This window comes from Zonotrichia leucophrys, chromosome 6, assembly GCF_028769735.1.
Source record: "Zonotrichia leucophrys gambelii isolate GWCS_2022_RI chromosome 6, RI_Zleu_2.0, whole genome shotgun sequence".
NCBI classification, from domain to species: domain Eukaryota; kingdom Metazoa; phylum Chordata; class Aves; order Passeriformes; family Passerellidae; genus Zonotrichia; species Zonotrichia leucophrys.
The window spans coordinates 562,092-587,647 of NC_088176.1; the positions used below are offsets into that span (position 1 = coordinate 562,092).

At 56.5% G+C, this 25,556-nt stretch overlaps 2 protein-coding genes across 15 annotated transcripts in view; both read right to left on the minus strand.

Moving 5' to 3' along the window:
- Positions 1-1,115: 1,115 nt before the first annotated feature.
- On the minus strand, positions 1,116-14,370 carry DPYSL4 (dihydropyrimidinase like 4). Its single transcript, XM_064716876.1, has 14 exons — positions 14,277-14,370; positions 12,562-12,650; positions 12,110-12,294; positions 10,893-11,057; positions 9,443-9,504; positions 9,270-9,350; positions 6,977-7,045; positions 6,502-6,622; positions 5,712-5,868; positions 5,356-5,497; positions 4,268-4,438; positions 3,438-3,617; positions 2,453-2,612; positions 1,116-1,922 (listed from the first exon to the last, which is right to left on the minus strand). The coding sequence occupies exons 1-14, from the start codon at positions 14,313-14,315 to the stop codon at positions 1,831-1,833; spliced, it is 1,713 nt and encodes a 570-aa protein (XP_064572946.1). The 5' UTR covers positions 14,316-14,370; the 3' UTR covers positions 1,116-1,830.
- A 1,008-nt stretch (positions 14,371-15,378) lies between these two features.
- Positions 15,379-25,556, minus strand: part of JAKMIP3 (Janus kinase and microtubule interacting protein 3) — a 59,998-nt gene continuing 49,820 nt past the window's right edge. For all 14 annotated transcript variants that reach the window (XM_064717310.1, XM_064717312.1, XM_064717311.1 and 11 more), the window contains one exon: positions 15,379-17,150. The gene's annotated coding sequence lies outside the window, so the exon portion shown is untranslated. The remainder of the gene's footprint in view (positions 17,151-25,556) is intronic.

The window sequence follows — 25,556 nt, forward strand, 5'->3', positions numbered from 1 at the left end:
TGGGGCAGCTCCCTGGCAGAGGGAATGAACGCAAACCCTCCCTGCACAAGGGAGCGGCCGGCAGGGCCTGAGCCTTGGGCTGCCACAGAGGGTGGAGGGACCTAAACTGGGTGATGTGGGAGAGGGAGCGCTGACTCTGCTGGGTCCTCACTGGCACCAACCAGGCCAGCTGTGGGAAAAGGGACACCGGCAGCACAGCGAGCTCAGAACCTCCTTTGCCAAGTGTTTACGAGCTCGGGGTGCTGGGGTGGTGGGGTCACTGCCATCAGACTGTGTCTTCCATCCTCCCCATGCCTTATGGATTTCCCACTGCTGTAACTTAAGCTCTATCCAGGACAAAAGAGATCATAGAATCATAGATAGCTTGGGCTGGAAGGGACCTTAAAGCTCATCTCATTCCACCCCCTGCCATGGCAGGGATACCTTCCACTAGATGTTAATTGCCTTCGTGCAATTTCAGGAAAAATCAGAAAATTGACAAATGAAATAAATTAAATTAAATTTAAAATTAAATATAAAACATCCAAACAAATACATTCCCATGTGCTTAGCACAGAAATTACTGCAGCATTAAGCTGTGAAATGTAGGTCATATCAGATAATCAAAAAACCCCCAGCAAAAAAATAAATCCCTCCCTGGTTTATATTTGTGGTTTCATTCCTAATTCATGGATTCATGTATCTGGAGCTGCCATGTGTGGCTCCAGCCCCCACCCATAAATCAGATCCCTGCTTGTGCCACCACAACCCCGGCTCTGTTTGTCGTGCCTGGCTCAGACAGAGCTGGAGAGCCAAGGCTGGCAGTGCCAGGGAAATCGGTGTCTCATGGACATGCCATGAGGTCTCACCAGCACCAGAACCGCCGTGGGCCGAGGGGATGCCAGCCCCACTCCTGGAGCCGTGGGTTCATCTGCAAACCACGGGGCAGGGGGCAAACCAAGGGAGCAGGGCTGAGGAGAAGGGAGGCACTCTGCCCACACTGCCACCACCATGAGCCTGTCCCCCCAAGGGAGCACAGCAACCTGCACGTCACGATGGGATGGTCCCAGCCTCGCCAGAAAACACAAAGGAACAAAACAACAAAATGGACTCGGGTCAATCAACCACTTCCACCATTTCATGGTTTCCAGCCGAGTTTATTCCAAGCAAGGAGCAGACAGGAACGGAAAGCCATTCCTGGATGTACATGCATGGCTCTGCAGCCCGAGGTTGACTCTGTGTACACACCTTTAAATGTAATACCTGGGCTAGAATAATCTTTATAAAAAAGTGTGTTGCATGCACCTGGCCTCCAAACGAGTCTCGGTATTTGGTATTGGACTCACACTCAGTTCTTGAAAATCCGTATAAATGATCTTTAGAAAACAAGGCTGACAGAAGGACATCAGCCCACGGCATGGCCAGGTCCTGGAGGGGCAGCACCACTCTGTGCCAGGGCACGGGGCTGCGCTTGTCCCTGAGCTGTGACCGCAGAGGGACACGCGGGCTGGGGATGGCTCTGGAGGCTCGGCCAGGGCGGAGGGCTCTGGCTGGAAACCACGGCAGTGCTTGTCTGTTGTAAGTCCTTGGATGAGAGCGGGCAGCGGAGCTGCTGGCAAGGAGCGTGATCCAGCGGGATGTGCCTTCATGCCCACGCGGGCCCGCAGCCCTGGGGCCGGGCATGCACGGGAGGGAAGGAAGGGCTTTCCTAGCAGCTAGCGAGGGAGCGCGCAGGGAGCCCAAGCGGGAGCGCGGCCTCGGGGGTCGCTCTACTCTACCTAGCGGGAAGGGCTGGCGGGCGCGGGGGCGGCCCCGGCCCGGCTGGGGCGGCGGGGCCGGCGCGGGCGCGGGTCAGGACAGAGAGGTGATGTTGGAGCGGCCGCCCGGCGGGGCCATGATCTTCTGCGCCGTGCGCCGCGCAATGTGGTCATCGGCCTGGGACCCTGCGGAGAGCAGAGAGAGGGCAGAGCCACTGCTGAAAGGCCACGGCCACACAACACCTCCTCAGCAAATACCAGTCATTTCATTATGGGCCGTTTGGGACACTCCATGAGCACGGCACAGTTTGGAGTGGCTATATCCGACTGAACTTAATTTTTCATTGTTTCTTTCTGGAAGATTTATAAGTGGCTTTCCTAGAAATAAATTCTGTATATAATAAAATGTGGGGATTGGTAACATTTATCAGACAATATGGGATCCAACCAGCTAAAAACCATTACGGAAGTGGTTTTAGGGCAGAGCATTGGCTTTCCAAGCTCCCAACAGCTGCTGGGCAGCTTTCTGCAGCACAAATGGTGCTGAATCACTGCCTGCTCTGGCTCCTGGGAACAGAGCCCCCAGCAGGCTCTGTGCATTGACATAAATACCGCAGAACACTCTAGTGCTTTCCGTGCTGCTCTCGGTGCCTGGGCTGCAGCCCCAGCCCTGCAGCAGCGCCCCCGCCCAGCCCAGCCCTGCTGGCCCCACGTACCGGACAGGCTGAAGCCGGACTGGTGCAGGTTGCGCACGGGCGGCGCCGCGGCTTTGCCGGCGCAGGGGGTGGCACGCGGGGCCGCGGTCCTGACGCTGGCCGGCACCTCGTGCACCGGCCCGTCGTACATGCCCCGGGGCACGCCGTGCACCTCGGCCAGCTGCGGGGAGAACAGCGTCAGCACGGCCGGGGCAGCGCCTCCAGCTGTGCCGGGAGACTGGGCTGGGTACGGGAACGCTCCTCCATGGAGAGGGCACAGCTGCCCTGGCACAGCTGCCCAGCCCAGGGAGAACGATGGTCTTCAAAGGACTTTCAGCCTGGCCTTGGACACCTCCAGGGATGGGGCATCTGCACCTTCTCTGGGTCCCATTCCCACCCTGCAGGGAGCTGGCACATCCCCATCCCGCCCTCCAGGCACCCCAGACACCCTGAGGCACACCAGAGTTGGGGCTCCTGCCTCTGCAGGTAATTTGGGTTACTGGTTCCTGCTCTGCCTTTCTGTAGGATGCAGAATTACAGTGTCTGCAATAGCACAGGGACAAGGGAAGGAGGACAAAGCTGTCAAGAAGCTCTTTACATATTTGCATCTCTTTGTGTCTCTTTAAACAGCTGTGCCAGCACATGGGAGCATTTATGTTACTGTATTCCAGCACCTATGGGATGTACATCCCTTACCCTCCAAAGGCTGCAGAATACAGCAACAGAAACCTCTCTAGCACAGGTAAGAGATGAATTCCTCCCTCTACATCAATACAAAGGAGTCATATTTTTGCTTTGTAACATTGTAATAGGCTAATAAAACTGTCATTATTAGCTCTAATACTAAGAATTCTTGACTGACATCCAGGCAGTTACAGACAGAAAGAAACAGCATTGATAATACTCCTGCTGCTGTTGCAGGTTTGCCAGCACAGCGGCCCCAATACACTACAGCTGAGAGATTGTGATCAAAACAAGGGATTATGGCAAATAAAACTCTCCTTACCCTGTTTCTTGCCTTTATCCTTTTATAAACGAAGTCAGGGAAGGTCTTCCTAGGGATGAAGCGACCTGAGCCCTGGGTGACACACAGGTTTCCATCTTCAAGCACAACTCTTCCCTGACTTATCACCAAGGTTGGGACCCCGTGGCACTCAGTGCCTTCAAATATGTTGTACTCCACGTTCTGGAAAAAGCAAACCCTGATATTCAGTGCCTGCAGGATTGAAGAGGAGGCCAACAATGCCCCCCATTTTTGTACACTGCTCCTCGTGCACCATCAGTCAGAACTAACTAACCCCCCATATTTCAAATAACAAGATTCCAACGGGAAGCAAACTGGAATGGAGAAAATAAACCTTAAAACCAATCATATTAAACTACAACAATAGTTTACTACTTTTATTAAAATATTATTATATTATTTATATATTATTTATGGAATATTTAAATTTTGTATTAAGATTAACACCATTATATATAAAACTATAGCAATAGTTTAATATGTATTAAACTGCAACTAATACACATTGCAGTTCAGCACTAGTTCAGTACTTCAGTTCAGCGCTGACATTTTTCTAGTCCACAGCAAATACACTGACCTTAAGATTTCCTTACCAGATGTCAGCTGTCTTGGAGTGGTCCCTCAGTACAAATCCCACCCTTACAGCAATAAAAGGATATTTTCCTACTATTTTTAATAGCAAATGCATGTGTACCCACACAGAGAACTCCTCCCGTGCTGAATGATCTGATCTAGCTAGGGACATACATTGCTTTCCAGATCTCTTCAGACTGTAAGACCACCCCCAGAAAATGACTGAAACTGTATTTTACCGAGTGGTGGGTTTTTGCTGAGATGATTTTCGTAGCCTTGGGGTTCCAGAGCACCAGGTCAGCGTCGGAGCCCACAGCCACGCGCCCCTTCCTGGGGTAGCAGTTGAAGATCTTGGCAGCGTTGGTGCTGGTCACTGCCACAAAATCGTTCTCATCCATCTTCCCGGGGACCTGGGGAGGGGAACATCCCAGGGGAACAAGGGCTGGGGGCAGGCCCCTCCCCAGAGCTGTGCCCTGGCAGGAGCTGCTGCCCCCACCCCTGTGCCCATGTGGGTGAGGGTCTGCTCTGCCACAGGGCTGTGGTTACAGGGGAGGGGGATGTGAGGATGAGCACTGTCCCTGTGGGATAAAGGATATGACAGACAGGTTTTATTTTCCTTGGACTCCAAAGGCTGAAGTCTCTGAAAAGCAAGACCTACACTGGCTGCGCAGGCATCTCAGGATCACTGAGGAGGGCTGAGGTCAGCCCATGAAGAAAGACTGGAAGTGAACCCAACCCATGCTATTTCTTTACCATCTTCACTGGTCACCTTAAGAGAAGTTCTATTTCTGTTTGAACAAAGCCCATCCCAGAGAGGTTTCAGGGTGGCTTGGCTCCCAAGCTCCTGCAGGCTGCACAGGGACATTGCTCTGTGGGATGGAGCATGGCGCTCCCCAGGGATGGTGCCAGCAGGGATGTGAGCACTGGGAGCAGGGACACGGACTGATCCCACCCTGGGATCACAGCCCTGCTGCCAGGCACACAGGGGTGACAGGAGCCTGCTGGGGCCTGGGGTCACCTGGCAGCTGGAAGCATGGCCAGTCACATCCCAGGGGAGAGACCCCCCCCATCCACCCCTCAGGGACAGGAGCACCTCACCACCCTCGGGACAATGTGCTGCAGAGACTCCCTGGTGGCTGAGCAGGAGCGGAGGGTGGTCCCTGCCCAGCAGCCTTTGAAGGCACCGTGCAGGCAGCCGTGTGTCTCAGCCTGTCGCTGGCAGCTCTCTGAAGCTGCAGCAGTGTCTAGACAGTGTCACTGCTGAGGCTCGTCTGCACTAGCGAGGCAGTGACAGCCTGGGGCCAGGCACAGCTCCTGCAGCACGTACCACGCACTTCTCCCACACGATGGCCATCCTCTCCTCCACGCCGTTGGTGCCCTCGGGGATCAGCGTGAAGTTGTCCTTGCCCACGGCCTTCTGCGCGGTGGTGAAGGTGCAGTGGGCACTGCCCGTGACATGCAGGTCCCCGCTGGGAAGGACAGGGCAGGGCTCAGCGAGGGGGCACTGAGGGCACCCAGGCTGGCACAGCCCCATTGCTGGGCAGCCCAGGGGGGCCCGGAGGCTCGTGGGCTCCGGCCCCACAGCCATGCCAGTGCTGTAAATGGCACCGGGTGGGCGTGGGCGGGATGCAGACCGGGCAGGGCAGGTGTGCCCAGCTGTGCCCAGCTGTGCACGGCACCCACCTGGAGAGCAGAGTGCTGAGGTGCTCGGCCGTGCTGGGGTCGGGGCTGACGGGCGGGGACGTGACGAAGGCGGCGGCTTTGGCCCAGTTCCTGCTCCAGTAGTGGGAGCCATCCGTGCCCAGGCTGGCTGTGATGGGCTCCCCGTACACCACGGCACCTGCAGAGCGAGGGGCTGTCAGGGCAGGCGGCACAGACACGGCCCTGCCACAGCCACACACAGCAGCTCCTCACTCCTGCAGCACTGCCAGCGCTTCGAGCCCCGCTCATCCTTCACATTAGCTCGGGTCACTGGGAGACACTGTCAAAGCAAGGTCTGGATCTGTCTGTCCCCTCCCTACACCAGGCACGCATTCCTACGGGCTGTCATGCCTTCCTTTAAACCAAACCTGACTCTGTCTGGCAGCCACGGGCCGGGGGAGTGGTGACTGTGCTCCCTCTATCACCCTGCTCCCCCAGGATTGATCCAGCCCTTCCCACTCCACCCCAGCCACCATTTGGAGCTTGCTCCACATCTGCTTTCATTCAGTTCACACCAAACCATCACAAGTGGATTATTCCCCGTTTCTCAGCTGTGTCTGCCTAGATGGAAGTGTCACAGCTTCCAACACATCCAATCCTCCCAGCTCCAAGCAATTAGCTCTGGCACAGCCCACCATGGAAACCAGCACGAGCCTCAGCGCCCTCGGTGAGGGGGAGCTCAGGAGATGAGGGCTCCTCAGAGCTCACAGCCAGCATGAGGTTCCTGGCTGGATTCAGAGGCTCAGTGATTGCCTGTGCAGGCCAGTGTTACCTTTCCTCTTGGCCTGAGCCAGGACATCTGCAGCCCCCCTGCTCATGATCTTGGTGACATAGAGGGGGCAGTTGGCCTGCCTGGCGATGGTGATGGCACGGAACACGGCCTCTGCCTCCACCTGCGGGCACAAGAACACGACACGGGTGTCCCACAAGAACATGACACAGGTGTCCCACAAGAACACGACACAGGTGTCCCACAAGAACACGACACAGGTGTCCCACAAGAACACGACACAGGTGTCCCACAAGAACACGACACAGGTGTCCCACAAGAATATGACACAGGTGTCCCACGACAGAGGGGTCCCATGACACAGGCGTCCCATGACACAGGGGTCCCAGACACAGGGGTCCCATGACACAGTGGTCCCATGACACAGGGGTCCCAGACACAGTGGTCCCATGTCACAGGTGTCCCAGCCCCTCTGCACGGTGGGCCTGGAGCTTGGAGCGAGGGCTGGTGGCGTTACCTCCTCGGGGTGGCTGAGGACGTGCCCCTCTGGGCCTGTAATTCCCAGCTCCAGCATCCTCTTCTGCTCCTGGGGGTGAGGAGGAAGGAGAGAGCAGTCAGTGATGGGCACAGCCTGCTGGAGCACCGTGGGACACAGCACACCCTGGCCAGAGCCCCCCGAGGGCAGGTGGGACACGGGACACTGCCCAGGGACAGCCCACTCCCCAGGCCACCTCCCAGAGACCCGTCCTGTGCTGCAGAAATGCTCCTGCATGGCAGCTGCAGTGCCCCAGCAGCACCTCGGGGCCCTCCCACCCCTCAGAAGGCTCTGGAGGAGGGGACTGACAGCCAGGCTGCCCCAGCTGCAGCAAAGGGACAGGGACCCCAGCATCCCTGAGCCTGCTGCGGCTGCTCAGGAGCCCCTGAGGAGGCCGGGATGGGCACAGGGATGTGACTGTCATTGGGGCGCAGCCAGTGCCACCTCTCCCGAAGGCTCCTGTCCCTTTGCACCTCACCAAGTGGCACAGAGGAAAGGGAGCCCGCAGTGACAGACGCTGAGATGAGCTCTGGGCTGTCCCAGGTCCCTCCTGTGGCATCTGAACGCAGATGTCCAGCATACAGCTCAGCCTGTCCCTCTGCTGCTCTGTGGCATGCAGCCTCCCAGGCAGCTGGCACCAAGGCAAGGATGTAATCCAACACCACGGAGCAGATCCCACAGGATCCTTTAGAGGCCCCTGCTCTCAGAGCGTGCCTATTTGTCTGTATTCTTGTCACAGATCTCCAGGTTTGTCCCCAGGGCTCAAGTGTCACCAGGCTGGCAGCTGACAGAAACACTGCTGCACTATGAGCTGCCTGGCTCCACAGCCAGCTGAGGTTTCCAGATAAAATCCCAGGAGGTGGGAATTAGCCTTTACCCTGCTTGTTCAAATAAACCCATTTGAAGGATTGGATCTGGCTTTCAGTTCAGCCTGACTCCCACACCAGACTGAACGCTGGCGTGACCGTGAGCCTAAGGAACTGCCAGTCTAACTCCAGCTCGTGTATCTGAGGCTGGAGCCAACACTGTCTTTTCTACAGGTAAAAAGGAAAAATAAGGCCCATGAGCAGAGGCTGCAACACCAAGGAATTCCCAGGTGCTGATGGTGGAGTTAAATGCTGCCCACGTCACGACATTACTGCAAAAGCCTCAAACCTCCTGATTTTTTCAAGCAATCCAAACTCATAAACACAACAGATAATGGGATAAAGCATCACTTAAGGCAGCCAGTCATCCCTTAGGAACCCCCAAAGTGCTTTTTGGGAACCCAAGCACCCGCATGTGAAGATCCATGAGGGCACGGATGATTCCACAGGACACCCTGATGCTCCTGCTGCTACACAGGGTCCCGTTCCCTCCAAGGCTTTGGGGCTCCAGGTCCTGGGGCAGGGGCAGGGATGGGGACAGGGATGGAACAGGACAGGGACAGGGACAGGGACAGGGACAGGGACAGGGACAAGGACAGGGACAGGGACAGGGACAGGGACAGGAGCAGGGACAGGGCAGGGACAGGAGCAGGGACAGGGACAGGGACAGGGACAGGGACAGGGACAGGGACAGGACAGGGGCAGGGACAGGGACAGGGCAGGGGCAGGACAGGAGAGGTACAGGGACAGGGACAGGGACAGGGACAGGGACAGGGACAGGGACAGGGACAGGGACAGGGACAGGGACAGGGGCAGGGACAGGGGCAGGGGCAGGGGCAGGGACAGGGCAGGGGCAGAACAGAGCAGGGACAGGGGCAGGACAGGGGCAAGAGCAGGGACAGGGACAGGGGCAGGGACAGGGACAGGACAGGAGCAGGGACAGGGACAGGGACAGGGACAGGGACAGGGACAGGGGCAGGACAGGGACAGGGGCAGGACAGGGGCAGGGACAGGACAGGAACAGGGACAGGGCAGGAGCAGGGGCAGGGACAGGGCAGGACAGGACAGGAACAGGGACAGGGGCAGGAGCAGGGGCAGGGACAGGGACAGGGACAGGACAGGAACAGGGACAGGGCAGGGACAGGGCAGGAGCAGGAGCAGGGACAGGGACAGGGACAGGACAGGGGCAGGGATGGGGACAGGGATGGAACAGGACAGGGACAGGGACAGGGACAGGGACAGGGACAGGGACAGGGACAGGGACAGGGGCAGGGACAGGGGCAGGGACAGGAGCAGGGACAGGGACAGGGGCAGGACAGGGGCAGGGACAGGGACAGGGACAGGACAGGGACAGGACAGGGGTTCCCCCCCAGGGCCCTGCTCAGCCCCAGTCCCAGTGGCCACGGTACCTCCTCGATGATGTCCCCGTTCTCCGCGTGCACCTGGGCGATGGCCCCCAGGTCCCGGATGGCGCAGAAGATCTCGTACATCTGCCGAGACACAGCGGGGGCCAGCTCAGCCCTGCCTCCTCCCAGCGGGCTCAGAGGCAGGCCCTGCCTTTCCCTGTGTTCCGCTGTCCTACCTGGCTGTCAGTGCACTGCAGCTTGTCCTTGTAAGCCATGAACACCAGGAACGAGTTCACACCTTGAGAAAAGAAAAGGACACGTGTGGCTTTGTCCCTTTGTCACTGCCCTGGTGTGGGCTGGGCAGAGGTGCTCGACCAGGGGGTTGTGCTGGAGAGGGTTACACTGGAAGCAAAGCAAAGCCAAGGGCTGATGTGGGAAATGTCCCCACTGACCCCAGAGCTTGGGGGTTGTGAAATACAATAAACCTCTATGTTATGTTGCACTTGAACCAAAAAATGAAACCCCTTTTTGGGGTTAGGTACCCTCTGTGACTGCTCCAAATGCACACTCAGGTGCCTCACTGCCATGCTGGTTTTCCTCCAATGGTGGCTTCAGTCTATGGCTTATTCTCAAATTTGGGACAAGGGATGGAGGGACAGGATACAGGGAATGGCTCCCAGTGCCAGAGAGCAGGAATGGATGGGAGACTGGGAATTGGGAATTGTTCCCTGGCAGGGATGGATAGGAGATTGGGAATTGGGAATTGTTCCCTGGCAGGGTGGGCAGCCCTGGCACAGGTGCCCAGAGCAGCTGTGGCTGCCCCTGGATCCCTGGCAGTGCCCAAGGCCAGGCTGGACACTGGGGCTGGAGCACCTGGGACAGTGGGAGGTGTCCCTGCCATGGCAGGGAATGGGATCAGGTCCTTTCCAATCCAAACCATTCCATGATTCTATGAATTGCTGCTGTGTTTTGTATGGATAGAGGCAATAAGCAATACCAAACCATGATCAAATTACAGCTGTATTTCATATGTGTTCCAAGGAACAGCTCCATTACTTCAGCCACTCTGCATTTTAATAGGAAATTCACTGCGAATTTCTATGGTAATTGGCCAATTAAACCCTTGCTTGCAAGACTACAAATTACACTGAAGACATTTAGCTCTGCATTAGCATATCTGAAGGAAAGTGTAGTTCCAAACACGGCAATAGGTATTAATGAATGCATGAATCCCTGCCGCGCGGTCTACTTTCCTGCTTTCCAGCCAGCCATGTGCCGTGGATACCTCGGGATGCACAGTAGTTACAGGCACAACGGAACCACTGTGGAATGCTTAAAGCTGAGTTCCCTTCTCTACGCCCTGTCCCAGAGGTTTTTCTTTAAATGTATTTTCTGTACATCTGGCAGCTCACGTCAGGGTGTCCAGCCCTACTCCTTCAGCTTCCAAAATCCCTTTCCATGACCAGGCTGCCCAAAGGTGAGGGCACAGACCCAGATGTCATGGCAGGAGCCTGGTGCCACAGCTCTCTCCTGGCTGGCCAAGGACAGGGAGGTGCCAGCGCCACGGGCAGAGCGCGGCCGCCTGCGCGTGTCCCTGCAGCGCTGAGTGCTGGGGACAGCAGGGCTGCCACGGCCACCCCGGGACCCTGCAGCGGCCCTGAGCCCACGGGGTCCCTCTGCCCTTACCCTTGTCCTTGACCAGCGCCTCCAGCTCCTCCCTGAGGCTCTCGTGCCAGCGCGGGATGTCCATGCTCAGGCTGTAGTCGCAGCAGGCCTGGCTGTCGGCACGGTTGCGCCACTGCTCGTAGGCGGCCAGGAGGCTGCTCCCCGCGTCCGGGCACACGTGGTCAACTGCGGGGACACGGGGGTCAGGGACAGCGACAGGGTCAGGGACAGACTGGGCACCGCACCCCGGCCACACAACTGCTACTGCTGCTGCTGCGGGGACACACAGGACAGTAACAGGGACAGGGACAGCGACAGGGACAGGGACAGACTGGGCACCGCACCCCGGCCACACAACTGCTGCTGCTGCTGCTGCGGGGACACACAGGACAGCAACAGGGACAGGGACAGGGACAGGGACAGACTGGGCACCGCACCCCGGCCACACAACTGCTGCTGCTGCTGCTGCGGGGACATGTGGGACAGGGACAGGGACATGCAGGGCACCGCGCCCTGGCCACAGCTGCTGCTGCTGTGGGGACATGCAGGCTGGGGACAGGGACACATCGGGCACTGCACCCAGGCCACACAGCTGGACACAGCAGTGCCAGCTCACTCCCAGTGCTGCTGAGGGACAAGGGGCATGGAGCTCCCAGGCTAAGTGATACAAGCACAACAAGCAAACCCCAGGCATGGCTCTGTCACGTTTCTCAGCCAGCACAGCACTGTGCTGGTGAGCATTCTGCCCTGGGGCAGCTGCCATGGGCAGCCCCCTCTGCCCATCACTTCCCTCAGCTCTGCTCCCATTCCTTGGGGAGCTGTGCCAGGACTGGTGAGACTGGTCCTGCAGTCACACACTGCAGTGCTTCTTGGGAATGGAGTAGGAACAGAACAGAGAGCAAAATTATTTTCCATTAACACAAAAATGGAGCCTGTGCTTAGAGCTGGGAAACTCAAAAATGCCCCACACTTGCAGAGCTGTTAAAAACGTATTAAAAGGTGTTTAAAGTGCTCTTCTGCCTTGCTCTCTGATGAGGTGAGGCAGGGGCAGATAAATATTTTTAATATCCATGTGCAGCAAGGGAAAGAGGTTCTGCACAGTACACAACACCTTCAATTAGCTCTGTGGTGTTTGGGTCTGCCCAGCAGAAACGGGCATTTCTGTGCTGTGAAGGCACACAAACGTCCCCGCAGTGACTCCAGGCCTGTGTGCCCTGCTGGAGAGCACAGCCCCTTACTGATCATGGTGGTGCCCCCTGCCAGCGCTGCCCGGGTGCCCTGGAAGAAGCCGTCGGCCGAGTTCATGCCCATGGTGGGCGCCTGCAGCCGCGTGTGCACGTCGATGCCGCCCGGAATCACCAGCTGCCCGTGGGCATCGATGGTCCTGGTGCCGCCGGGCACGATCAGGTGCTCTCCGATCTGTCTGCAAAGGAAACCAACATCTCCTCTTAGCTGGCAACAGCTTTCAGGTGAGGATGCCAAAACAACCCCTGTGGCTCCTCCTCCGGCTGCCAGTGCTCTGCCAGTCTCCACAGCTGCAGCTACCCCAGTGCAGCTCTTTCCTGACACTGCTCTAAAATGCTGCCTTCATTTTTCTAAAGAAAAAGTGATGGGAAAGAACCTTGTTCAAATCCCAAGGCACTGCATCATTCTAAGAAATTACATTAGCAAATATAAATTTTTAACTTACTTTATTAGGCCATCCTCCACATAAACGTCTGCGTAAAATGACTGATCATCGTTGACAATTTTTCCTCCTTTGATTAGAATGTGGTGACCCTAATGGGAAAAAAAATCCACAGGTTTTTAAAGATTTTTTTGTTTGGATTCCACCTTACTCATTCCAAGCTTTAAGTAAGTCTAGGTTTAGTATTTTCCCTGCAATCACTCAAGTTCAGTGACTACCCAGACTATTCTACAACCACATTTGCAAGGGGAACCACATGAAATTGTCGTTTGGAGGAGCCAGGGCTGCATCGCTGAGCCCTGGGCACCCCCAGCTCCGAGGGCTGAGCCAGCCGTGCTGCTGCCTCAGCTCCAGGCTTCTCAGTGCATCTCATTAACCTGGTAATTTATTGCCATTCATCCCTTTTCACAGTCTCGGCTGAGGCAGATAAAGCCTCGAGGACTTGCCTCACTTCAAAGCCAGACACTGGCACAGTTTTCAGATTTGCAGAATCTTCACCCAGAATCTTTAACTAGAAAATTTAGGAAGCAGCAGCACTGATGTCTACATTCAGCTGCAGCCTAATTTCAGAGGATTCCTTTCCTGCTCTCTGATGCTGCTTGAAAAATTATTTCCAGTGCTGAAATGGGCAACACAAAGAGCACGGCCTGGGCACGGAACCAGCCGAGGGACGCCTGAGCACATGGCAGCACAGCCTGGAGATGCTGCCCCTCAAAGAGCCGGGTCCGGAGGCAAAACTGCCTAGAAACAGTTTGGGGCTTGTTTAAAGGAGCATCGCTGGCATATAAAGGGAAAACTAAAGAATTGCATTACTTTTCTTTTTAACAGTCAAGGATTTATTGTCTTTATTGTTTCCCCTTGTCCCATAACATCAATCAAAAGAAGCCTCAGTGTTACTGCCCCATGGGAGCGCCTGACGGCTCCTCCCCTTGTGGGGCCCATCCTCACCCCATGCCCATCCTCACCCTCATCCTGACCCCGTCCGACCCCGGCGGCAGGGCCCCGCACCCGGGACCCGCTCCCGCATGCCAGTGACGGGGTTGGGATGTCAGAGTCCCTGGCTCCGGCGCCCACTGGGTTTTCCCCAAGGCAGTTCTGCCCCGAGCCAGCAAGAGAGAGCAAACAAAACACAGAGCACGGCAATCGCGGGCTGTGTCCCGGCCGCCGCCGGGAAGCGCCGGGAGCAGGGAATCCCCTCCCACGCAGCGCGGCCGGCGCGGGGGAGCCGCGGGGGGACCCCGGGCTGCCGGGGGAGCAGCGCTGGGCTGCGGGAGGCTCTCGCAGTGCCGAGCCCATCCCGCGCTGACGGCGTGCCCGGGGCACATCTCCGGCGCCGGGGGCACGGGGAGCCGGGGCACGGCGGGGCAGGGAGTCCGCCCGCCTTTGTCCCCCCGGGGCGGCCCCGGGACAAAGCGCCGGGACCGCCGGGCTCCGGCCGGGCCGCGCAACAAAGGAGCGGAGCGGAGCGGAGCGGGCGGGCTGCGAGGGGCGGCCGGGGCAGGGGCTCGGCCCCGCGGCACCGGCACCGCCGGCAACGGCCCGGCAGCAACGGCCCCAGCGGCAACGGCCCCGCCGGCGCTCACCCTGGGGCGGCCAGGAGCCCCCAGAGCCCCCCGGCTGTGCGAGCCCGCCCGGCCCGCTCCATCCCCGCCGGCCGGAGCCTCCCCGGCCCGGCCCGCAGCCCCGCGGCCCTCGCCCCGCGGGGAGCGAGCCCTCACCTTGCCCCGGCTCCCGCTCCTCCTGCCCGCCTGCGACATCGCCGCCGCCTCCGCCGCGTGTGTGCGGGGCTCCGCGCGTGCCCGCTCCCGCCGCCGTGCGCTCCCGCCTGCGTGCGCGCCCCCGCCCGCCCCGCCGCGCGCCCGGCCGCGGGCAGAGCCGGTCCGGCGGGGCCGAGCGGGGCCGAGCGGGGCCGAGCCCGAGGGAAGGGCGGCCGCTCGGTGGCCCCGCACCGTGCCCGGCTCGAACCCGCGCCACGGGCATGGGCCCGGCGCCCGCTCCCGGAGCCAGCTCCGCGGGACCGGACGGAACGGGACGGGACGGAACGGGGCGGAATGGGACAGGACGGGACGGGACGGGACGGGACGGCAGGAGGACAGCCGGACGGGTCCCCGCTCGCCCTCCCGCCGCGGTCTCGGCCAGGCCGGCTCGCCAAGGCGCCCCCGGCCCCTGTCCCGGTGCAGTCCCGTTACCTGCCGGCAGCCGTCGGGCAGCGCAGCCGGAGCTCTCGGGGGCAGCGCGGCCGCGGCGGGGCCGGGGTCGGGGCCGGGGTCAGGGCCGGGATCGGGGCCGGGGCCGGGGTCGGGGCTCGGTCCCGGCTGCGTGTCGCGGCGGTGCCCCCCGACGGGTGTTGCTGTTCCGGAGGCAGCGAGCGAGGCGAAGTTCAGCGTCTTGTTGTCGAAGGCGTCCTCCACGCTGCAGAACATCCCGCCGCGCTTCTGCCGCGGCCGCGGGCTGCCCGCGCCCAGCCCCGCAAAGCAGGCGGGCAGAGCCTCCTCCTGCCGCCCCGCCATGGCCCCGCACCCGGCGCTCCCGCAGCGCTCCCGCCGCCGCTCGCCCTGGCGAGGAGAGCCCCGCGCCGCGTTAAGAGCCGCCCAGGGACCCCCGCCCCGCCCGGTGCCCATCCACCCGTGCCCGGCCCCGCGTACGACCGCGAGGTGACATCTCCAGCAGCGTCCGCGATGGCAGAGACAGCGCGGGGTTGGCTGCGCGGGGAGAGGGTGAACGCCCCCCCGAGCCCTCCCGGGCATCTCCCGGTGCCCCACTCGGCCGGTGACACAGCCCAGCTCCCCCATCCCCTCAAACCCAAACCAGCTCATCTAATTGAAGGTTTAAAACAGATCTTTTTAATTAAAATTGACAATAATTTATGTATTTTACAAAGGAATAGAAAGTCTCTCGATATATATCATAGGAATCACAATACAAAAATATCTGTAAAATTCTCTAGTCGGTCTCTCCAGCCCCTGCTTTCGGGCTGTCGGTTGCTGTCGCAGCACTGAACCCAGCGTTCTGTATTTTGGATATGATTCTGGAGTAGGATTAGAGGACACGGGTCACGGCACGCCAGCCGGTGCACCAAAAACCTCCATCTTCTCTGTGTTACGTTTTGCATAAGTTTACAGCAGTCCCTTTTAATAAACTGTACAGCACATCATACAGGGTTTAATACACATATTCACACGGCGATTTCCTGAGTCGAAGCTAAATCTCTTCCTGTGCACGCTGCCGGCCAGGGGCACAGGGTGCGAAGGAGCCGGCGGCGGTCCAGGGGCATTTTCTCCTCCTGGTCAGGAATTCTGTCCACAAGCCACGTAAGGCACTCAAGGAATCACTGAAGGCTACAGATATAGAGCAGAATACTGGAAATAACAGCCGCATCCTCCGCAGCTGGAACAAGCAGTCCACGCCTGGCACACATACAGACAGCAGCGGGTTTGGGGCGGGGGGCGGCCCCGGCACCCCCTGCTCCGGCTGCTGCCCCCGCACCGGGCACCGAGGGACTCGGGACACTGCCCCACCGCCGCCCCGGGGCTTGGAGACGGTGCTTGCAAGGGATGCACCGGGGCCAGAGTGAGGAGGAGCGGCCGAGACTCGGCACGGCTCAGCCCGGCCCCGGGCTACCAAAAACCTCCTGACACAGAGCCCAGCCTGGCCCTGGGCTACCAAAAACCTCCTGACACGGAGCCCAGCCTGGCCCCGGGCTACCAAAAACCTCCTGACACGGAGCCCAGCCCTGCTCCGGGTTAACAAAACCTCCTGACACGGAGCCCAGCCCTGCTCCGGGCCACCACAAACTCCTCACAGAGCCGGCGGGATGCAGACAGCGAGCGGAACCAGCGGGATCCCTTCCCGGAGAGTGAGGGAGCACACGGATGGCAATCTCCTGTCTGTGCATTTAAACGGAGGGCACAGTTCTGAAAACATTCTTTGAGCCGTTTTCTCTTTCCTATGTACAAAACTTCATACATATTTATAGTGACATATAGATAAGCACAATCCCTTATTTACACACAGACCTGTCCTGTACAATTGGCTTTGTACGTAAAACCCCCAGGATCAAGGAAGTTAATGGGAAAACAGAACCGGTATTTGAGACACACGGACACACCGGGCAAGAGCACATCCCCAATGAAGAGCCGTGAGATGGACTCAAGCCCCTTCCTAACGTGCCCTTTGTCACCTCAGCCACCACCTGCAGGGCTTCCTGCAGTGAATACAGTATTTTAAGACATGAAGTATTTCAGTGGAACTCAAAATGAACTCGTTTAGGCATGAAATGCAGAAGCAAAAATGCAGCTCATCCCAGAATGCCAGCACTGGCATTGGTATCTGGTAGAATCGGAGCTTGTTAAATCAATTCCATGATAGAATTGTATGCTGATATCAACATCCACAACCTTGGCCTCAAAACGTTGCATCCCTCTGGTTCAAATGCCACACTTCTCTGACCAAATCCCTTCCTTGTGTTTCTGCAGCTGAGCTCCCAGTGCTGGGTTAAAACACTGTCGATGTACAAGGGCAGGAAGAGGTTGAAGAATTTCAGTATCCAGGGGTTTTCTTCATAGCTTTACAAACTCCAGCAGCGCAGGTACCTACAGAATAAAATAAACACAAGGTTTAACCACAGCTGCGGTCCTCTCCTCCACATGGGATTTTTAATCCCAAAATCTGCAGCATTTCCATTCCATGGGCTGTGCTGGGTTGTGTTAAGCAGCTCTCAGTTAAGTCTGAGTTGGAGTAGGCTTAGCCAGTTACTGTTTTTTCCCCTAAAAAACAAGAGATAATTTATTAAATGTTAAATGTACTGTTTTCTCCAGGCTGTGCCGCACATCAAATAATTCATTTGCCTTAAGCAGTACTCCCCTAACAGCTTTGGGTAACACTCAGAATACGGTGATGGTCGTGAGGAATTTAAAATTTGCCTCATCTGACAAACTCTGAGAGGACGAGTTAATAACCAGGGAGCCAAGTTCCCCCTCCCCAGGGGGAAGACAAAGGAACGGACGGACGGACGGAAGGAAGGAAGGAAGGAAGGAAGGAAGGAAGGAAGGAAGGAAGGAAGGAAGGAAGGGGGGGAAGGAAGGAAGGAAGGAAGGAAGGAAGGAAGGAAGGAAGGAAGGAAGGAAGGAAGGAAGGAAGGAAGGAAGGAAGGAAGGAAGGAAGGAAGGAAGGAAGGAAGGAAGGAAGGAAGGAAGGAAGGAAGGACGTGGTGCCTGCTGGTGCTGCTGCAGCCGCCCTGACCCTCCCGTGCCCCCTCCTTGGCACCGTGTCCCTGCTCCCATGTCCCACCCAGCCGGACGGGGAATGCCTGGGGAAGGAACACACGTGGGAAGAGAACAGCCCTGCCAGCGGCCAGAGAGGAGAGAATCCCCTGTTCCCTGTCCCTTCTCCATGTCCCTTCTCCATCCCCCGTTCCCTGTCCCTTCTCCATCCCCCGTTCCCTGTCCCTTCTCCATCCCCCGTTCCCTGTCCCTTCTCCATCCCCCGTTCCCTGTCCCTTCTCCATCCCCCGTTCCCTGTCCCTTCTCCATCCTCTGTTCCCTGTCCTTTCTCCATCCCCCGTTCCCTGTCCTTTCTCCATCCCCCGTTCCCTGTCCTTTCTCCATCCCCCGTTCCCTGTCCCTTCTCCATTCCGTGTTCCCTGTCCCTTCTCCATCCCCCATTCCCTGTCCCTTCTCCATTCCGTGTTCCCTGTCCCTTCTCCATTCCGTGTTCCCTGTCCCTTCTCCATCCCCCGTTCCCTGTCCCTTCTCCATCCCCCGTTCCCTGTCCCTTCTCCATCCCCCGTTCCCTGTCCCTTCTCCATCCCCCGTTCCCCGTCCCTTCTCCATCCCCCGTTCCCCGTCCTTTCTCCATCCCCCGTTCCCTGTCTCTTCTCCCCGGGCCCCAGCAGCAGCTGAATCCGCTCCCTGTGCAGGGAAAGGGTTAACCCTTCGCAGCCCGGCCGGCAGGGCAGACAGTCCCGGGCTCCCTGGGCTCCTCTGTTCCAGCCCTGCACCAGAGCAGGTCCTGCCGGCTCCCCTGTGCCCCCGAGCCTTGGGACAGGGGATGCTGCTCGCAGGTGACAACAGCATCCTAAGGATTTCAGAAGCAATTCCTGAAAAGTAAACGACAGAAGAGAACCGAGGGCGGCTGACGGGGTTTTCCAGCCGCCCTTTGCTCTGCTCCGGCCTGTCGGGGCCGTCACGGCGCGCTCGGTGCAGAGCGCTGGGCAGATTGCACCGCTGCCCCCGGGGCCCCGCACACGGCACAGTCACCGGTGCCTCACCCCCGCCTCCCGCCGAACACACGGGATTGTTCCAGAGCTGCAAAACTGGGACAGCAGCATGTGAAAGATGGTAACGGACGGAGCGCTGGTGTTTGTGCTTCTGAGCGCTCGCGGCTTGTGGAAAACAGCAGGGAAGAGAACAATGCAGGAATGCAGCTCCTCAAAGATCACAGATTAAATTTACTGTCAGAAAGGAATCACAAAGCCCCAGAATGGTTTGGGTGGGAGGGACCCCAAATCCCCCCAGTGCCACCCCAGCATGGCAGGGACACCTCCCACTGTCCCAGGTGTTCCAGCCTGGCCTTGGGCACTGCCAGGGATCCAGGGGCAGCCACAGCTGCTCTGGGCACCTGTGCCAGGGCTGCCCACCCTGCCAGGGAAGAGTTTCTTCCACATATCTAAGCTAAATTTCCCTGATTTAGTTTGACCCCATTACTCCTCATCCTGTCACGACAGTTTCTGAAGAAGAATAATGATCACCTGCATCAACATAACCTCTTACCAAGGCTGCAATGGAAGGAGATATGTATTTACACATTCATCTTTATCTATGGATACATATTTACATGCTTATTTATATATACATATGTTTATTTATATACATCACACAGGACCATATGGCTGAGGGAGGCACTGACAGCATCCTGGGCTGCTGGGAAAAGCTGGGACATGTTTGGGGAGTAAGGAAAAGGCACCAGAACCACCAGGCAGCACTTGGCCAAGGCAATGCCTCACTGAGCCCCCTAAGCAGCGTTACCAAGCAGGTGAAGGGATGCTGGAGGTGGCTCTAGGGCAGCTCAGCCCTCTCTCTGACAAAGAAGAGTCTGCCTGGATGAGCCTGAGGTTCTTCATCCCTGCTAAGCCTGAATCCAGCCCGGGACACACGCTGGGACCCCGCTGCTGCCTGAGAGGTGCCAGTAAATCATGGATCCCTCTGGGACCCGTGCAGGGGGAAGGAGGGGATCAGAGAGCCCCTGCCCCAACACTGTGGCCCTGGGGGCTGGACCCCATCCTCACCTGGGGCTCACAACCCCCCACGAGCTGGGAATGCAGAATCTCTCCTCTTCCCACTCATGGCCCACGCTGAGAATAAACAGGTGGAATTTCATGTCCATGGAAAGAACAATGGGCTAGACTTGGCTTCCTTGCCTTTTCCCCTTCCTCTCCCACTGGACATTTATGGCATATTCAACCCCTCCTGTGCACATGAATACAAATGCAAATAATGTATTGCAGGGCAGAGAGGGGTTCCCAGAGAACAGGAAGATGAGAAATCATCAACAGAATAAAATGCAGAGGGGAGTTATTTACCATCTAAAAACGGTGGCCATTTAGTTGCAATAGGTTCCACAGAAAAGGGAGCATTGAGGTCAGGGAAGAGGACAGGACAGATCCCTGGAAAGAAGATGAAGCTCTTTTTTCTTTTCCCCTTTTTCCTGGTGAGAAAAAAGAACCTGCTGGCTGCAGTGAAGCAGCCAAAGATCAGGGTAATGACAGTTAATGGATTACACGAACGGACTCACACAAATCTCAGCTGCACCCCCAGCTTTGACAACGTGCACCTTCTTTTTTAAGATGCTATTTTTTAACACCTGCCTTTGTGAGCAGGGTGACAGGGTAAACACACTTGGGCAATTCACTACAGTATCTGCAAAAATTCAGATTCTTGGTTGCATTTCAGGCCACAGTCCCATGGTTTTTGTGGCTGGAGGATGGGCCTCTAGCCCTGAGAATCTCAGCTACCAGTGGCCCCTCACTGTCCACTTAATTTGTTACTTAATTCCTCATTTCAAATTTAAAATTAAAAGCACTGTTTCACAGGACATCACAGTGAACATGTCCATGGTGTATTTTGCTCCTTTCTGTATTGACTTGGAAGATTCTGGGGTTTTCCAGTCCAACTGACCAAGGAAGGAGTGTTCCTGCCCGTATCCATTTGTGCTGACAAATGCTGGGAGTGTACAAGAGCAGAGGAACTACCCACGAGCATAAAAGCACTTCACCTCATCAATATTCACAGACTGGAATCTGAAACAGCAGGGGCTGTTCCCGGGCCCCTGACGCCTTCCAGCAGCTCCAGGAGCCGGGGGGAGGCTGGAGCTGGGCTGGGGATGCTGGGCATCAGGGTGCCCGTCAGTGCCAGCCCTGCTTGGCCAGGCAGGACTGCAGGAGCAGCCAGCACAGGAGATTTCACCCATTCTGTTCCCTTCCTGCAGCCTCATGCCAGGAGCCACCCAAACCAGGACTGCAGGAACATCAGCACAGCTGATTCCAGCCATTCTGTTCACTCCCTGCAGCCTCATGCCAAGAGCCATCCCAGGCAGGACTGCAGGAACATCAGCACAGCTGATTCCAGCCATTCTGTTCCCTTCCTGCAGCCTCATGCCATGAGCCATCCCAGACAGGGCAGGGCTGAGCTCTGGCACTGCCATCACCTCCTGTGCTGGAAGGGGAACCAGGCAGCTCTGGCCCCACAGTCAGGCTCTGCCCCACAGACACGGGGTATTCTGACACAGACCTGCTGCAAACTGCTTCTGCTAGAGCAGAAAACAGGGCTGCTCCCTCCAGGCATAATAGCAGGGGTTTAAAGAGCTGTTTCCTTCCATTACAAATCATTTACCTGTGATAAAATCTTGGTACTACTCATTCTATACACACATACACACACACAGATACAAATATGTGCATAGAAACCCCCAGCATTTTCTTTTCACATTGGATTTTCAGTTCAGTAGGATCAGTTCAGCAGGGACAGTTCATGGATCGTTGGAGGACACTCAGGACAGTTCTGGACCCAAATCAGGAAAGCTCAGGACATCAGTGGGGCAGTTCAGGGACAGTTCAAATGGGTCAGCTCAGAGGGATTTGGTTAGCAGGACAGTTTGGGACAGTTCAGGACCATTCAGACATTTCAGTGTGAATCACTCAGGGACAGTTCAGGGACAGTTCAGTGGGGTCAGCTCAGAGGGATTGTTAGCAGGACAGTTTGGGGACAGTTCAGGGACAGTTCAGAGGTAAGCTCAGGGATCAGTTCAGGGACAGTTCAGTGGGACAGTTCAGAGGGATTGTTGAGCAGGACAGTTTGGGACAGTTCAGGGACAGTTCAGGGACAGTTCAGTGGGATCAGTTCAGCAGGTACAGTTCAGGGACAGTTCAGTGGGGTCAGCTCAGAGGGATTGGTTGAGCAGGGACAGTTTGGGGACAGTTCAGGGACAGTTCAGTGTGATCAGCTCAGGGACAGTTCAGGGACAGTTCAGTGGGATCAGTTCAGAGGGATTGGTTGAGCAGGGACAGTTCAGTGTGATCAGTTCAGGGACAGTTCAGTGGGATCAGTTCAGGGACAGTTCAGGGACAGTTCAGGGAAAGCTCAGGGACAGTTCAGTGGGATCAGTTCAGGCACAGTTCAGTGGGATCCGCCGAGCAGCACGGTGCCCGGTCAGGCTGAGCAGGTGGAGCTGAGGCAGGAAATGCAGGCTGACACCAGGGACACTGGGGGACACTGGGGGGACGCCAGCCCTGATGGCACGGCAGGAACCGGGGGCTCTGTGTGACAGACGGGCTCCCTGCTGCTGCTGCACACCCTGCCCGTGCCTGCACTCCTGCCCACTTTGGGGAGCCCAGCTGCTGGAGCCCTCCCAGGCACATCATCAACTCACGGCGCTCAGAATCCTCCCGGATTTAACAAAGGGACAAATGTGCTTTAAGTGCCGATGTGAGAGTTTCTCAATCCCTTCCAGGCCCTCTGTGACAGCCGTGACAGTCCCGGCACTGCACGCACCAATCCGCCGTGTCCCGGGGGTGACTGCAGCATCCCTGTTTATAGCGAGGAGCAGAGTGCCCCCCGGGCTATTCTCCTCAGAAAAGCATTGACAGAGCAGCACCCTGGCTGCCCCTGCCCGTCTGCATGAGGCCAGAGCAGCCTCAGTGACTGGGACACGTCCTCCTTTCCCGGAGAGGTTTCTCTGGGGTTTCTGCTGCCCTGCAACTGCAGACCTATCATAGGCACCCCACCCCTCCATGGCAGGGCTATTTACACAAACACAATTTACAAACAGAATGCATTCTTTAAGAAAGCTAGCTTTATGATGGATTTTCCAGCTGAATAATTCTCCAGGCTAATGCTGAGTTTGGTAAACTACAAAAATACATGTTCTCATTATTTGCAAGAGCTCAGCAAGACCCAGATTGAGGGGGAGAACCCTTCAGCTGTGATGAGAACTGAAGCTGCTCTGCCCAGGAGTGCTTTGGGGAATGAAAGGTGAAATGAATGATTATCTTTAAAACCAGCTTGGTGGAGCAGGCTGCCAGTCCCAGCTCTGTACAGAATTAGGTGGAGTTTTCCTTCTGAGAGCAAGCTGAGGGTGGAAGGTGCTGGGGTTTTGAGGGGGAAGCACACAGGATACCAAATTGCTGCTGCTGCACAAATTCACACTCCAAAAAAGTCCTCCACTTCCCACAGCAAGAGGAACACCCCTGCAAATGACTGAGGGGAAGGCTGGATGGGGCTTGGAGCAGCCTGGGGTAGGGATGGGCAGGGATGACCTTGCAAGTGCCTCCCAACCCAGACCATTCTGGGATTCTGTGCTGTGTGTGATCCCCTACAGCAGCACAGGAGCGGGAGGTTTTGGCTGTAGAGAGGATAAATGAAAGGCTGGTCCCATGTCACACAAGCACAACAGAAAGTTCCTGTGTAACAAACCAGGTGTTTTGCTCAGAAGGAAACCCCCGGCTGGCCGGTGACAAAGTGTATTCCCGTGGGATTTGGCAGAGCCGTGGAGAGGCAGCCCTGCACAGCAGAGATGTGTGGGGTGAGCAGGGCTGAGGAGCTCCCAGCCCTGCCCAGACCTGGCTGCAGCCCCCCTCAGCCCCAGCTCCCGCCCCAGGGCCTCCATCCCCGCCTCAGCCACAAATTCAGGCTGACGTTGTCATCTCTGTGCTCTTCAGCGCGCAGCAGCCCCGAGACAGCGGAGCAGAAACCCCTGCCAGAGACACCCCCTGCTCTGACACAAATTGACAGTTATTAACCCACTGGAAATCGCCTCCATCGCCGAGCCAATCCTGTCTCTGAGAGAGAGAAACCCGCAAGGTTTGCAAAAGGAATAAAAGCTTCTGAGTCAATGCCTTTGCTCAATGGGAGTCTCCTTGCCGGCCTGAATTTCCCCACACTTCACTTCAAACCAGGATGTCTGGGGTCACCCTGCACAGCAGAGTGGCCAATTAGCGTGCAGAGGCTGGAGCTCATTAGTGCCCCTGACGGAGTCATTCCAGAGAGCCTGAGCACTCACACGGGGCTGCCAGCCCCAGCAGCTCCTCACCTGCCTGGGATCCCTTCTGAAAGGGAGGGAAAACCCCAAAACCCCAAACCCACCCTCTGCTGACAGCGGGTACACCAGGAACACAGAACAACCTGCTGCTGTTCAACTGGTCAGTGTGCAAAGCCATCTAAAGAGAAGGAATTATCTACAGAACTGAGAGGCTCACAGGGGCAGATCCTGCTCTGGGGGGGAAGGAGGCTCCCCCTGGGGAAATGTCCCCATCCATGGTTAAATAAAATCATCAAGCTCTGAACTCCTGAAACTAATTTCCTGGTTAAATAAAAGCATCAAGATTTGAACTCCTGAAACTGGTATTTCTGATTGCTGCCTACAGTAGGAAATACGTTATGTGTTCTTAATTAAAAATATTGAGGGCCATTTCTAAAGAGAATTTATATTGTTGTAAGAAGTGCAAGGGTTAGAGGAGCATCTGAGAACAGGTGGGTCCACCATGAACCTAAAGCTGGATTGCTGCTGGTGCCCATGGCTGGCATCTCCCCATGATGCCCAGCTCCACAGACCAGTTAAACACAGCAAGCTGCTTTTAGAAACATGAATACAGACTGGCTTGGGTAGGAGGGGACTGCAGAGACCATGGAGCTCCAGCCCTCTGCCATGGTGCTTTCCCCATCCTTCCATCACTGGAAAATTGAAAACAATATTTTAATGCTATTTGTTCCAGCACATTCCACACGTTGCTTCCTTTGAATGAACAAATATCAAATGGAGCTATAATAAAGGCTGGGGGTTTTAATTAAATTAAGATAATCAGGGCAAAAAATATGGATGCTCAAGCCTTTTCTATAAATGTAAGAGTTAATATCTAATAAAAATTTCTCTTAGGTAAATGTCAGTTTATTTATATGTACACAGGCAAGTGCTACCCAGCCCTGTGAGCCTCCAGACTCCAAAGTTAAAGAGACACTAAAAATAACTGAAACACCATCGTAAACCTGCCTGGGACAATCAAATGGCCTGCAGAGCAGAATCCTCTCCTCCAGGACACACAGCTCCCAGATTCCCCTGGCTGCACCCCCTGCACTGGTGCCCACTGATGGGGTCTCTGCTGAGGGGCACCCCCGGGCGCCCACCACCCCACCTGGGCACTGCCCACTCTGACCCAGGAGAGCTTCATTTCACACTGCAATTACAATTCAATAATTAATACAGGAATCTGGCACGTTAATAACACTTCTGTAAAGCCTGTGCAGCTGCAGCTTTCTCTGCTGCTCTCCCTGTCATGTTTATCCGCCTTATCAGCACAAATTTCAAAAAAAGTGAGGGAAATTGTGAATTAAAATACTTTCTGATTAATATTTGTGTTTTCTCTGCAAAATGAAAAATATTTTCATCTCCTGCATTTAAAATGTATTTTTAAAAGCAGCGTGACTGCTTGCTGTCCATACAAATCCAAC